Here is a 15,470-nt window from a genome sequence, read left to right on the forward strand (position 1 = left end):
GAGAACTTCGACATATTACATGTATTGTATATGTTAGTATCAATTGTGTTGGTTGTGATGCAGTTTTGTCAATGGGCAGAAAGTTTAATTATATTTTTCACCTTACCACGAGGTTCATTATGTATACGCACTTTGATTAGCTGTAAAGTTCGCTAGGAACTTCCCATACTTCAAATGTATTGTTTAATTTGACAGCGGTTGGATATATTGATTATTTTGGCTTTTATTGTAAATATCTTTGTATAGTGGGCTGATATATGCCAATAACAAAAATTGTAGATGTTAAATGTATCCGTATCATAATTCTAATTCGGCTACTGATCCCATTCCTCACGTTCCGTTAGCTAGCTAACAGTGTTGCCATACTGAACCTAATGTATTTTATGTCATTTTATTTTACTTCCTGCGTACGCCAACTATTCTGTATTGTGTATAATCCAGGTATGTTGCTCCAACACCGAAATGTGTGTGTTATATGTGCATTGCTATTTAAATGTTTCGTACACTGGTTTACTTTAATGTGATTAACATGTTGTTGTATAGAATGGAAGACAGAGGCGGTATGTCTGTCTGCGATACTACGTACGGCAACTATTCTGTATTGGGTATAATCCAGTTCAGGAATAAAAGAACAAAACCATTGCAGTGTTCATCAGTCCCCTGTTTGACCACCGTCACATAAGCTTTGGGCTGCTTGCCCCAGATTCAGGCCTATGTTTAAGTTCTTAAGTTCATGTTTACACATGAAAAAAATAAACTGTATCTTTTTGCTTCAATAAATATTGAATATGTCCGGTCCTCGACTTGGACGCAGTTTTTAATTCTGGCCTTCGGTCTGAGTTTGACTCCCTGCTCCATATAAAAATAGTGGGCTAAAAGAGTACTTGGCGCCCTCTAGAGGCCAAAAATGTCTCAACTCGTGTCACACCCTGTCACACAACCAGGAAATCATTCAGAGTCCGATTAAGAAACTGAAAGGAAAGGATTGTCCCGGAGCTTCGTGAAGTGTTTCTCAGCGCGTATAAGAATGGCAGAGGCGATTTCAAGCGACAATGAGCTTTTTACATGTCCGATTTGTTTGGATCTTCTTAGGGATCCAGTGACTACTAATTGTGGACACAGTTACTGTAAAGGCTGCATAAAGGGCTGCTGGGATCAGGAAGATCAGAAGGGAGTCTACAGCTGCCCCCAGTGCAGACAGACGTTCACCCCAAGACCCGTTTTAAACAAAAATAATATTGTTGCTGAACTTGTGGAACAGATCAGGAAGACCAGAATCCAAGCTGCTGCTCCTGTTTCATGTCCTGCTGGACCTGGAGATGTGGTGTGTGACGTCTGCACTGGGAGAAAACTCAAAGCTGTGAAGTCCTGTCTGGATTGTCTGGTGTCATACTGTGAAACTCACTACAAAGTTCACAGTGAACTTTTTCCTGGAAGAAAACACTCAGTGATTGATGCCACAGGCCAGCTACAGGACAGGATCTGCTCTCATCATAAGAAGGTTTTTGAAATATTTTGTCGAACCGATCAGAGTTGTATCTGCTATCTGTGCACGATGGACGAACATAAAGGCCATGACACAGTCTTAGCTGCAGCAGAACGGACAGACAAACAGGTCAGTACTGAAGCCACATGCAGTATGTATCCAACATTTCCATGACAGCTCCAGTGTTGTGCATGAACGAGTTCAAAAGAACGCGTTCATTGAACACGTTCATTTTTATGAGAACGATGAACTGAACGCGACTTAATGACAAATAATGAATCTGAGGTCTGGCGCCACTGAGGTCTAGCTAAAACGTTACGAATGTTTTCCTTCTCCTGAGGAGAGACGCTGTCTAAATCGAATGTTTGCACCATATCGTTGCTCAGTAGGCCTACCCGTATAATTTCCGAGATGTAGCCTAACCTAAACTAACTAACTCTACTTCGCACTACGTTACCCATGAATCATCGCACACACATACTGTATACCAAACAAGCAACGTATTCCAAGACAACAGCTCTCGGTCTCATATTAAAATGGTAAGTGAAAAACAGAGACGCAGACTCAGCGAGTACATCCAATCACCTTATTATTATGTGCGGGTTTTTTACACAAAAATTAGCAATATTTAAAAAAAAGAAAGAAAGAAAATAAAGTTTTCTTTAAAAAAAAATGTAATTCTCACTTTCCACTTTAAAACTATGAAATGAACTGACCTATGAACTAGTTCATAATTTAAATGGTGAACTACGAACGTGAACTATTCATGTTTACTTGTATGAACTAAACTTTGAACTAGTTCATGAGAGGTGTGAACTTGCACAACACTGCAGGGCTCTTATACCTGACCTAACTGTGAATGTAATGCTATAACTACAAGAACACTATCTCACTAGTCTTTAAGTCTGGCTGTTTCCTTAATGACTTTTCCCGTTAGTGAAAGGAAGAATCAGGAAATGATTATCAGGTGCAAGATTCAGTGTTGAGTAAAAACAGTGAAACATTAACCTGTCGGCTTTAAAGTGAACATATTCTTACCTCGCAAAATAATGTTCTGTTCTGTTCTAAAGGTTGTGAGACAGCTTTTTTAGTGTTTTTACTGTTAAATACCAGTGCCCCTCTTGAACATAGCTCATGGCTTTATCCTGATTTCCACTTGAAGATGATAGCGACTGCTTCAATGTGTCATTTAATCTCTTAAACAGATTAAAATGTACTTAAAGGTTTTAGCTTATAAATGCTCGGTTGTCATGTGTGATGTTTGATCATCATCATTGTTGTAAACAATCCACCGATGAAGTAAGCTGTTTTTTTAACAGAGGCAGTTGGGGCAAACCCAGAGGAGATTCCAGCAGAGAATCCAGGAGAGAGAGAAGGAGCTGCAGAAGCTGAGGAAGGCTGTGAAGACTCTCAAGGTGAGAACTGACCACATAAGACAACAGCTGGCTCAGCAATCGCTTGTTATTGTGTTATCACCGTTATGCTGCCATCTCTACATGATACAGACCATCACATAAAGACATGGTTTGGCAGGATTTGCCCTTGGTCATTTGATCAAGAAGAGCCAGTCACACCAGAGTGAGTTTGCTCCTTCACTTACCTCTGTGTGTCTCCTGTCCCCCTCCTCTTTGTGTGTCTCCTAACAGAGCTCTGCACAGACAGCAGTGGAGGACAGTGAGAGGATCTTCACTGAGATGATCCGCTCCATTGAGAGAAGGCGCTCTAGGGTGAAAGAGCTGATCAGAAATCAGGAGAAGGCTGAGGTGAGTCGGGCTGAAGACCTCCTGAAGCGACTGGAGCAGGAGATTGCTGAGCTGAAGAGGAGAGATGCTGAGCTGGAGCAGCTTTCACACACAGAGGATCACATCCATTTCCTCAAGGTGACAGAATTTGAAATAAAGCATCCATGTGGGTTTAAGAGAGGAAAAATGCATCATTTCTAGATCTTTTAATGTAATGTCTTAATGTGTCTAACATATTCACGTACCTAAACACATGAGTGCATACACACTAAACCAACTGAATTCACCCATCATGTCTGCAGCCTTTGGGGAAACACATACCTGGCTGAATATTCAGGTGGTCTGCCTCACCTTTTATGTATTTCTCTCTGTAGAATGTCCTGTCAATCAGAGACTCTCCTCACTCCTCGCCCAGCATGACCTTCAACCAAAGCTTCTCTTTTGAGGCTGTGAAGGAATCTGTCTCTGGAGTGAAGGTGCAGCTGGATGACATCTTCAGGCAGGATGTAATCAGGATATCTGCAGCAGGTGGATAAACATGTAGAACTGACTCAATGATGAATTCCTTATTTCACAGATTGAGAAGACAAGGATCCCACTTCATTTTAATGTATTTTCTGTATCTCTCAACAGTAAAGAATATCCAGATCATCCAGTCCTTAAAATGTGAGTGTCTCTCTCTCTCTTTCTCTCTCTGTCACAGACACACACACACTGACACACACACACACACACACACACACACACACACACACACACACACACACACACACACACACACACACACACACACAGTATCAATAGTTATTACACTGATCAGGTTTGTAGCCCTCTGAGTTCTAGTTTGCTGAAGCCATCTGATGAAATATGTTGTTTTAATTTCATGTGTCTGTATTAGAATTTACACTATGAGTTTAAACTGCATTTGAAATTTGATATCAGTTTGGGTTGAAGCAGTAGACACGTCAGTAAAAATGTTGTGAACAGGGTTTAGGTTACATTCCTGGACACCAGTGACGGTTTTATGTTATATATATAAGCACTGCAAAGCTGAATAACCCTTGGTAAAGGAAAAGGCAGTTGCCTAAGAAATAACATTTGCTTTCACAGCTGATCCTGAGCTCTCAGTCAGAAGAACAAACAGTAAGGAGAACCTGCCACCATCGAGTAAGTCATCACTGACTGATTCTAACAGCCTCTAAGCCTGTACATCAGGAGTCTAGCACAGAAATAATAGTTTCACTATATCTTATCACTGATATAATCTGATCTCAATAAAACCCTCTTTCAGCTGTGAGACGTAGGAGGCATGGAGGTGTGGTTGGGCTCCAGAGTTTGAAATAAAGGCCTTGATATTAATCACGTCTAAAAATGCCCTTAGCCTTATTTATCCAGGGGTTAGTAGACATTAAAGCATAATTACTAGATCTTAAAATTACATTGTGATCAGGAAAACAGACAAAAACGGAAGCCAGTGGAGGTCAGAGATGAAGTTCAATTTCAGGTTCAGAAACAAACTGCAAAGCTGAAACTCAATGGCTTTGGATCATTTGTTTTAAAAAGAACATGTTAAACTACTTCTGATTGAGTTCATACTGTATACCCCCCCTCACTAAAAATACATCAACCAGTGTGCTCTACACACACAAACACACACTACAACCACCAAAACACTTCATACCTCACCCAAAAGTGACTCACGCTGCCATAACTATAGCATAAGCTCTCTCCCATTAAACTACGTCATCACTCAATGTACAGTGAACTAAACGAAACAACAACTTGAAGCATTACAAAATGCATATATTATGTGTTGCTGTATCCTATTTGCATAGTTTAGTGTTGCATTGCAAAAGGAAAGAAAAACGTATGACATCTCTTATAATACATATTGTAATACAAAACAAATACAGTAAATATAAAATTCAGCTAAAATCCTCAAGACAGTTCTATGCTAAAACTCCGATGGTAAACTATAGTACAAAAAAAAGCATGCAGACACTTTTCATTCCCAGTACAGTAAGTGAAACTACAACACATGATACTACCACTAGAAGTGTCCTGCAGCCCGAATGCTGATCTATGGTGATTTTTATATTAACATTCTCCCATGCCTTGAATCTTTAGAAAAATCTTTATAGTCTCATTTTAATGAATTCCATGTTGTGATTGTTTGCAGCCTTGTTACCAACTGTAGTAGTTGTAGTTGTTGCTGAAGACATTCTCCTACTATTACTGTTTAATATGTAAGTCATGGGCTCTCAATGAGACTATTACTGTTGTATATGTAAGTCATGGGCTCTCATTAAGAGAATGAGACCCAGAAATCACACTTGCCTTATAAATATTTGTGGAATATGGGGGATTTCAGGGTTGGATAAGATGTGCTAAAGATTCAAGTCAAGGGAGAATGTTGCGGTACTGTAAATGTGAAGTTCATAAAGATTTCACACTACATTCAGAGGACACCAAGAATCAGCAAGAATCAGCTTCTAGTAGCAGACTCATGTGCTGTTGATTCACTTACTGTACTGGGAATGAAACATGTCTGCACACTGTTCTTGGTACTATAGTTTACCACAGAACATTTAGCATAGAGTTGTCTTGATGCATAGAGCTGAATTTTATATTTGACTGTAAATGTTTGGTATTACAATATGTACTAAGCAATGCAACTCTAAACTATGTAAAAATGGAGGATACAGCAACACATAACATATGCATTTTGCAATGCTTCAAATTGTTTGTGATTGTAAAAAACTGTAATGGGAAAATGTCTTCAGCAACAACTACATTGCACAAGCACATCTCAATGCAAATACTTTTCTGTACCACTTTTGTATAGTTGGTAACAAGGCTGCAAACAAACAAAACATAGCATAAAACTGAACACAATTTCTGCAAACAATGAGAATAATCTGTCTTATTTCAAGTGTATTCATTTGTCTGTTGAATGCTGCATCTTTCCATCAACAGCGATCTTAATGTTGTCCAGTTTTGAAGTGAACTGTTCTGAGCAGAGTATCTAAATGTCTGCAAAATTGCTGTAGTTGCACAGAGTGTTACTGGTGGTGAACATTGACTGAGACAGGTATCCATGAATTTCAGAAGAAGGGGTCATTGAATACATTTTGTATCAAAGCAATGAAAAGTATCCAAAGTTTAGCTCACGTGTGAATGTGTTTAGTGTTTTGAAAAAGTGTACATGGTATTGAGACAAGTGTGAAAATGATTGTAGAAATCTTGGTCGAATTGAGATAATTAATTTATGAATTTATGAATCTATTTATGAATGCCCTTCTCTCTCAGTGTAATGGGCTGTAATGTGATGTTTTCTGTCTCAGTGTCTGAAGTCCAGGCTGTTTTTCCTGAACCAGTGACCAGAGAGGAGTTCTCACAGTGTAAGTTGGACATAAGGACATGCAAGCTATCACACACACACACACACAACAACGTGCACACACACATGCACACACAGGGATACACTCATGTGCATAGAATCATGATCAATTAGCAAGCCCAAGTACAAATTCAAACCTACATTCATGTAAACATGTATAACATCACACACAGCGACACACACACACACACACACACACACACACACACACACACACACACACACACACACACATTCATGCTTTTGAATATACAGCCACTGGAACCTTTACATACTCATTGTCAATCATATATAAAAAGAACTCCATTTAAACCATGCGTACACACACACACACACACACACACACACACACACACACTGCATGCAAACATCAAACAGATACAGAATCAAACATGACAATACAAACACAGAGAGACACACACACACACACACACATACACAAAAAATTCAATTTAATTTAATTTATATGGCCCAAAACGATATAATTGTCTCAAGGCGCTTTACAGAGTCCAGGGCCTGAACCCCCTTAGTGAAAGCACAATGGCCACAGGGGCAAGGAGAAAACTCAACCCTGTTAATCAGGAAGGAACCTTAAGCAGAACCAGAGCACATAAGGGGGGGCCCATCTGCTTGGAACCGGCCGGGTGGAGATAGAAGGGGGAGGGGCTTGTGGCAGAAGGGAAGGGTGGAGAATCAGAATCATGGCAGATGAAATCATACACGTATCAGGATATGCAAGCTAGCATACATGTGGTAAATGTACACAATAACGACAAACATAACATATATACATGATGCATACAAAATGAATAGTGGATAAGGCGGGGAGAGAGCATTCAAGGATTGTAGAACAGCTTAGTGGGTATACAGTGTGTGTGTGTGTGTGTGTGTGTGTGTGTGTGTGTGTGTGTGTGTGTGTGTGTGTGTGTAGAAAAGCTTAGTGGGTATACAGTGTGTGTGTGTGTGTGTGTGTGTGTGTGTTTAACAGCTTAGTGGGTATACTGTGTGTGTGTATGTGTGTGTATGTGTGTGTAGAACAGCTTAGTGGGTATACAGTTTGTGTGTGTGTATAAAATAGGGGGATGATGAATTGAATGAAACCCAAAGAGGACTGTATGCTGGTGTACTTGAAATAGGTGACAATCGCCACAGGTCTGTCCGGTTAGAACAAGAACGGATGTCAAGTCCCAATGATGATGAAAACACTGATGTTTATTGAAAACACACACTCAAGCCTTGAATTGATTGATAATGGACTGTGAATATGATTATCCGTGTAAAGGACTCATATCCACACTTGAATCCGTGAACTGACTGATATAATCCGTGTTTGAACCGTGAAATGATAGACATGAATCCGTGGTTTCTACAGAATGACATAAATAACAAATATACAATATTAACAATGATATATACACCAAGCATAACTATATTATCCACACGATGAATATAACGGCAATGATCTGAACATGGATACGTTACTTTAACACCGTGCCGGTGAACATTCCATTATCTCCGTTACTAACATTCACGTGAATTAGCAGTAACGGAGTGAAATACACAAGACTGTGAATGATTAATATGCTAAATGCCTAACAGATATTACCTACACTGATATTAATAGACTAAATCGCTAAACCACACATATACTATATACAAACACTCACATTCACAAAGACGCACGGCAAGACGAAAGTGAATGTCCTTGATAATGGATTGTCCGTTTACTCCTTGATGAGAATGCTCCTCTCCAGCTTCTATTGACCCACACACTGGCCAGCGGTGGGTCAGGCTTATATAGGGGAGCTGAGGGGGAGCCTTGAAACCGTTGGGTTTGACCAAATGGTCAGTGAAATTCCACTGTGCACGAGCCCCACGGAACTCTGGGATCAAATGATAGGATGACCTCTCATGGACCCCAGGTCCCGTGAATGGCCGGCACAGTGGGGTGCCCAACTGGATAGAGCTGGTGGAGGCAGGCGTTTTAACAGTGTGTGTAGAACAGCTTAGTGGGTATACAGTGACCGTGGTTACATGGATTCGAATAACTGCCTTAGTCGGACTGAAATCGCATTATCCGTTTCATGTAAGCACCTTAGTCGGATCGTAGTCGGACTGCACATAGTCGGACTAACACCCCTGGATAACTCGATCCGATCCAGTTGATAGTTCGACTATTGCGGCATGTAACGGTGAATTGGATAAGGAACTGGACTTTGCGTCTTTGCGCATGCTCCCTCTCTCCCTGCCAGGTCGTGACCCGGAAGACGAAAGAGGGATAAGTTGTCTCAACTGTTCATACTAATGACACGGTTTTTTATGAATATCCTGCAGACTGTCTCACAAGCTTATTCTTGTTGATTATGAACAAACATAACAGAAGAGGTCCGAAGATATGAGCACCTTTACAACCCCTCCTTAAACACGTATAAGGACGTTCCACATTTTATTTGCTTAAAACAACAGCAGTACTGTCAAATCAGCTGTCACTCGGCTATTACCTGACCAAGGTTCCATGGCAATGTTCCGAAAGCCCATTTTTCCGACAGCCCGCTGTTCCGAAATTGTGAGTACAGCAATGTGAACCACTATTGCCCACATGCACATCCCAATGAATCACAATCATAAACATATAAATGCCTTTATTTCACAAACATTAACTTGAATTCAGAATATTATTATACACACATGCATTTGCATCGCGATGATACAAAAATATTTGTATGATTGCCAACGCATGCATGCTTTGTCAGTGCTTGACAAGATCTGCGTAATGTCCTGCGACAATCTGCCGGTGATTTCCTTCGCATGAGTAGCCTACCCCATATTCAAAACCAGAGTAGGCTAAGTTAACAAATATTGCCTAGGAAAAGTTATATGCGTTATATGCGTTATATGCGAGGCACGTGTGAGTTTAGTTGTGTTCAGTTATCTGGCGCTGAAAAAACCCACGAATAAGTACTGTTAAATCAGAAAGCAAATCAGCTGTCACTCGGCTATTACCTGACCAATACCTATCAAACTCGGTGATACTATTCACAACTAATATGTCCTTCATTCTATCAAATATGATGAAATTTGGTATTGTGCCCGCGAGGCACGCGTGACTTTAGTTGTGTTCAGTTATCTGGCGCTGAAAAAAACCACGAATTAGTACTGTCAAATCAGAAAGCAAATCAGCTGTCACTCGGCTATTACCTGACCAATACCTATCAAACTCGGTGATACTATTCACAACTAATATGTCCTTCATTCTATCAAATATGATGAAATTTGGTATTGTGGCCGCGAGGCACGCGTGAGTTTAGTTGTGTTCAGTTATTTGGCGCTGCCCTCTAAAGACAGAGACGTGACAGGTGGATCGAGATATTTTCCCGTAAATACCTTTACCTAAATACCTTTATAGACAACATCGATCATACACTCCCATTGCACTCAAACAACCACACTCAAACGAGGAGATATTGTATCAATTAGCCTATTATGTATTGTATTAATTGCACAGAGTTCCAGTGGCGCATGCAGCCGTACGCACTGTGCGTACCTTCTGCTACGCGAGAAGAAGAAAAATATATCATGAACGCATATTTATTAAAATGGGGAAACTATAAAATCGGAGTACAGACAACTAATGCCCAGCGTTGACGATGCAGATACAGAGCTGGAAACAGCTAAATGAGTTACGCAGTGAACTTTATCAAGCCCTGGAAAGTTCGGCAAATTTCTAGCCAAACATTCATTGCGTCCTGAAGGTCTTGTATCTATCTACGAAAAGACTGACTGGACTTGCTCTCATGAATATTCACACAGATTTGGAAATTGACAGCGAAGAAGTACTAAAACAATTTGATGCAACTGGCAGAAGGGCAATGCGTTTAGGCTGTAACCCATTATTTGCGCGCGTGTGTGAATGTGCGTGCGTTTCTCTCGCCTTTTATCTTTCACCTTTGAATAATGTAACTTATAAACACATCGGCCTGGCAGAAACAAACAAACAAACAAACAAACAACCCAAGAGGCAACACGCATTTCTGGACCGATGAACAGACGCGATTCATGCTCAATCAACTGTTGTCGTTATTGGTAGTGGTGAAGAGGTCAAGCGGAAAGGGCTGTATCACCACTAGTTGTAATAAAAACAGCGCCACCTATCGTATCGGATATGACATGCTTTCGGCCAATGATTCGATTTATTCACTGCCATGTATATTGGGATAATAGCACCTATCCTCGAAAGAAAGCATAGTCCGACTAAGCAAAGATTCGAATTATACCATCATGTAAACACACTGTGTGTGTGTGTGTGTGTGTGTAGAACAGCTAAGTGGGTATACTGTGTGTGTGTGTGTGTGTGTGTGTGTGTGTGTGTGTGTGTGTAAAACAGCTTAGTGGGTATACTGTGTGCTCGTAAGGCTACTATTACAAGAGTAAGTAGAGTAATGGAACAGACCACTATGTCGATGGTGACAATTATTTACATTGCAGGTAAATGCTAGCACAGTGTATGGGGTAGAATAAGTGCATGACAGTGTGGTGGGGGTGGGTAGAAGTATGATATAGAAGGAGAGGGAGAGGCTGCCCAGCAAGGTGTTTGAAAACACATTTAAACATTCATGCTTTTGGACGTTTGAATAGAGACACACCTGAACACACACACACTTAGTGTCTCTCATATCTACAAAGGGATCTCTTCTCACACTCTGTATGTCTCTGTCTCTCTGTCTCTCTCTCTCTCTCTCTCACACACAATCACACCTACAGACTTTCACACACAAAGACACCGAGACACTTTCACACTCCTATAAACAAAGGACTCATCTCACACAAAGGAATCAAATGAAACAAACCCAAATACTTACTTACTCAACATCATCCATTCATACAAAGGACTCCCTTCAGACAAACACACACACACACACTGTCTTTCACACACACTCTCACACATACACACACACACACACACACACTCAGACATAACCACACTCACTTTTGAATACAGAAATTTACACATGTACACCTGCACAAACATGTACAGAATCACACACACAAAAAAACAAATCTCACTTATATGTGAAACATTCTCTCATATCAAATAACTACAAGCACACACACACACACACACACACACACACACACACCTAACACATATAAATACCTAAGTTTGTCCTGTCTTCTCCTCCATCAGACTCCTGTCACTTCACACTGGACCCAAACACAGCACACAGAAACCTCCATCTGTCTGAGGGGAACAGGAGGGGGGAGTGGAGAGATGAGCTCCAGTCATATCCTGATCATCCAGAGAGATTTGATGGGTGGTGTCAGGTGCTGTGTGGAGAGGGTGTGTCTGGACGCTGCTACTGGGAGGTTGAGTGGAGTGGGTGGTGTGTTTATATATCAGTCTCATATAAAAGCATCAGCAGGAGAGGAGGGGGTGATGAGTGTCTGTTTGGATGTAATGATCAGTCCTGGAGTCTGGCCCTCACCAGCAGCAGATCCTCTTTCAGACACAATAATAAAGGGACTAAACTCCCTCTAGTGACCAGCTCCAGAATAGGAGTGTATGTGGATCACAGGGCAGGAACTCTGGCCTTCTACAGCATCTCTGACACAATGACCCTCCTGCACAGAGTCCAGACCACATTCACTCACACACTCTACCCTGGGTTTTATCTAAATCCTGGAACATCAGTGAAGCTGCTGTGACTGACATATCTAGATGCTGTTAGCTCATACATCTCATACATATCATTTAACACATCACTCACACGTAAGGATCCAGCAGGTGGGCCACACACACACACACACACACACACACACACACACACACACACATCACTCACACGTAAGGATCCAGCAGCTGGGCCACACACACACACACACACACACACACACACACACACACACACACACACCATGCACAAATGCTTTTTTTCTCTCAGCTCCTCTCACACAATCTTTCTCTTCTTTTACCAAAAGGATTACACACACACACACACACACACACACACACACACCCACCCCTCCCTAAGGATCTAGCAGCTGGGCCTGAGAATCTTTGATCTTGGGGACAACCGACTGAAGCCATTCCCCCATCTCTGGACCCCAGCTATTACAATATCTGTACATCTCTGCTGTAACACATGCAGTATCACCACAGCAGACATAAGACATTGTGTGTGAAAGGTTTTGATGAGCTCTGTGTTGCATAACCTCACGCTCCCAAGTGTTTAGTCCCTCTGTTATTGCATACATGTTCTGATACCTGGTTTTATATGACAACCACAATATTATGTACCATGACAGTAAATCTTAATGAGACTGTATTCATCCAACAATTGACCCCCAATGAAATGTGTTCCTCTGTTTCTTTATTAATACCGTTGTAATGAGACCAGAATGTTTTAAAATGTGTTCCCCCTTTTCTTTATTAATACTGTTAATATGAGACCAGAATGTTTTAAAATGTGTTCCTCTGTTTCTTTATTAATACCGTTGTAATGAGACCAGTATGTTTTAAAATGTTTCTGGTGCAAAATGATGAATAAAGAGTTATAGACTGGCATTCAATGTTCTCTTTTTCTTGGTTTGTGTGTGTGATTTATTTCAGAAGTACTTTCGTTAAATGTATTGAAATTCCTTTATCCGGGCAAAATGAAAAGTCATTGAGGACCTTCTCGAAATACAGTGGTGTGATGAACATGGAGCAGTTTTGCAAAAACAAGTGTCATGTAAGGTTAAGCAGAGAAGCCTGTTTTTAGAGATAAGTGTCATGTAAGGTCAAGCAGAGAGGCCTGTTTTAGAGATGAGGGTCATGTAAGGTCAAGCAGAGAGGCCTGTTTTTAGAGATGAGGGTCATGTAAGGTCAAGCAGAGAGGCCTGTTTTAGAGATGAGTCATGTAAGGTCAAGCAGAGAGGCCTGTTTTCTAAAATCATGACAGTGCAGTTTCTACAGGTGCAGGCTGTCAAGGACAGGCCAGTATTAATTAAAGGGTCTCTGCATAGGGGATGCAGATTAGTCAAGGACAGGCCAGTATTAATTAAAGGGTCTCTGCATAGGGGATGCAGATTAGTCAAGGACAGGCCAGTATTAATGAAAGGGTCTCTGCATAGGGGATGCAGATTATCAAATCAAATCAAACTTTATTTGTACGGCGCATTTCATACAAGCATACACAATGCGCCTCACAGTAGGAAAGAAAGGGGGGGGGGGGGGGGGGGTTACAAACACACAGATTTTTTAGAGATAGATAAACAGGTCATCGTCAAACTAAGAGACAGCTGTTGGGGGGGGGGGGGGGGGGAAGGGTTACAAACACTACAAACACTGATGAGTAAATAAATAAATGTTACATAAATGGTAAATAAATACATTTTACAGGTTACAAAACACTTTTTTGCCAGAGATAAATAAACAGGAAATGACATACTAACCGCACTGGCACCGTAAAGCAGTGGTTCTCAAACTTTTTGTCCGGGGACCCCATAAAATCCATTTGCCAAGTCTCGCGACCCCCCACACATTTTGACAGGATATTATAGGTCTTAATTCAGTTTCATCTTGAATGATGAGACTGCTTGCTGAGACAATATTAGTTTTCATTATCCACCCTGATGTAGAAAGCACCATTTCTGATAGACTATACAGCATGTCAAAGCCTAATATGTTGATGCACAGGGCAGCAAGATCATTTCGCGACCCCCAAAAAACGCTTGGCGACCCCACTTGGGGTCCCGACCCCTAGTTTGAGAACCACTGCCGTAAAGGACTGCTCAGCACAGTTATCGTCAAACTAAGAGACAGCTGCTGGGGGGGGGAAGGGGGGGCAGGTACAAACACTTGAAAAGAGAGAGAAATAAGTAAATAAATAAATGTTCCATAAATGTTAAATACATTTTACAGTGAGTGATAAACGAGATCAAATAGGTATGTCTTAAGTGCATGTTTAAAGGTTTCAACCGTTTCAGCCATTCTTAGGTATTCTGGCAGAGTGTTCCAAAGGTTGGGGGCATAGAAACTAAAAGCTGCTTCCCCATGTCTCTTTGTCCTGGCTTTTGGAACTGTTAGAAGTTCAGTCCCGGAGGACCTCAGGGATCTACTGGGTGTGTACCTTGAGAGCATGTCTGTTATATATTCAGGTGCATGACTATGGAGTGATTTATGGACTAGTAAGAGAACCTTGAAGTCTATTGAGAGGGAGTTAGATCTTCCAGTGGCATGTGGCATGAGGAAGTACATGCCACTGGCATGGGGCGGGACATACCACTGATCCGCCAATCAGCAGCATTGACCGTTGACAGCCAATTGCACGAACGAATACTGAGCAAGATGTGTTTACAGGATTAATTTAAAGTTCTTGGTTAAAATGTTATTTAGCTACAAGCTAATAAATGTTGTGGTAGACCTACCGTGTGTTGAATATTAAAGTTTCAGTACGTATAACGTTATAGTTTGATGAACGATAACAAGCTCCTTTTACAGTAAAGTACGCTATTGTTTTTACCGTGGTAATGATAATTTCAGCCTTTATGTTTATAATACAACAGCGTAATCCGTCATAATTACATTACGAGTATCAGTGTGCGGTATTTAAATACAAATATTCTCGCTGCCGACTGTGCGTCGAAAACTTTATTTATGTATTTTATGAAAAGCTAAATATTTGACACCACAATCAGATCTTTGCCTCAGTGCTTACCATCTTTTCTGTGATTTTCTCCAGATTGTGATTTAGCCTATATTGTTACTGGACTGTGTGCGTAAAAGTGTCAATCAATAACACTGTGCTCTACATAAACGAAACCACAAATCACTTTTATCATAAGAACATTTAATCAGCAAGTC

At 40.9% G+C, this 15,470-nt stretch overlaps 1 protein-coding gene across 1 annotated transcript; it reads left to right on the forward strand.

The window, feature by feature from the left end:
* The first annotated feature begins 942 nt into the window (after positions 1-942).
* Positions 943-12,354, forward strand: LOC122129467 (tripartite motif-containing protein 16-like). Its single transcript, XM_042704381.1, has 9 exons — positions 943-1,615; positions 2,806-2,901; positions 3,133-3,398; positions 3,430-3,439; positions 3,609-3,756; positions 3,862-3,894; positions 4,339-4,395; positions 6,573-6,629; positions 11,814-12,354. Exons 1-9 carry the CDS (start codon positions 1,028-1,030, stop codon positions 12,329-12,331), a joined length of 1,773 nt encoding a protein of 590 aa, XP_042560315.1. The 5' UTR covers positions 943-1,027; the 3' UTR covers positions 12,332-12,354.
* Positions 12,355-15,470: the final 3,116 nt, after the last annotated feature.

The sequence above is a fragment of the Clupea harengus genome, unplaced genomic scaffold, assembly GCF_900700415.2.
Source record: "Clupea harengus unplaced genomic scaffold, Ch_v2.0.2, whole genome shotgun sequence".
NCBI classification, from domain to species: domain Eukaryota; kingdom Metazoa; phylum Chordata; class Actinopteri; order Clupeiformes; family Clupeidae; genus Clupea; species Clupea harengus.

What these genes read in the sequence shown, in the direction of transcription:
- LOC122129467 (XM_042704381.1), top strand. Translation starts at nt 1,028, where the DNA reads ATGGCAGAGGCGATTTCAAGCGACAATGAGCTTTTTACATGTCCGATT. An exon ending in AGGCTGTGAAGACTCTCAAG is followed by an intron (nt 2,902 to 3,132) that starts GTGAGAACTGAC and finishes GTCTCCTAACAG; the next exon opens with AGCTCTGCACAGACAGCAGT. An exon ending in CAGAGAGGAGTTCTCACAGT is followed by an intron (nt 6,630 to 11,813) that starts GTAAGTTGGACA and finishes CTCCTCCATCAG; the next exon opens with ACTCCTGTCACTTCACACTG.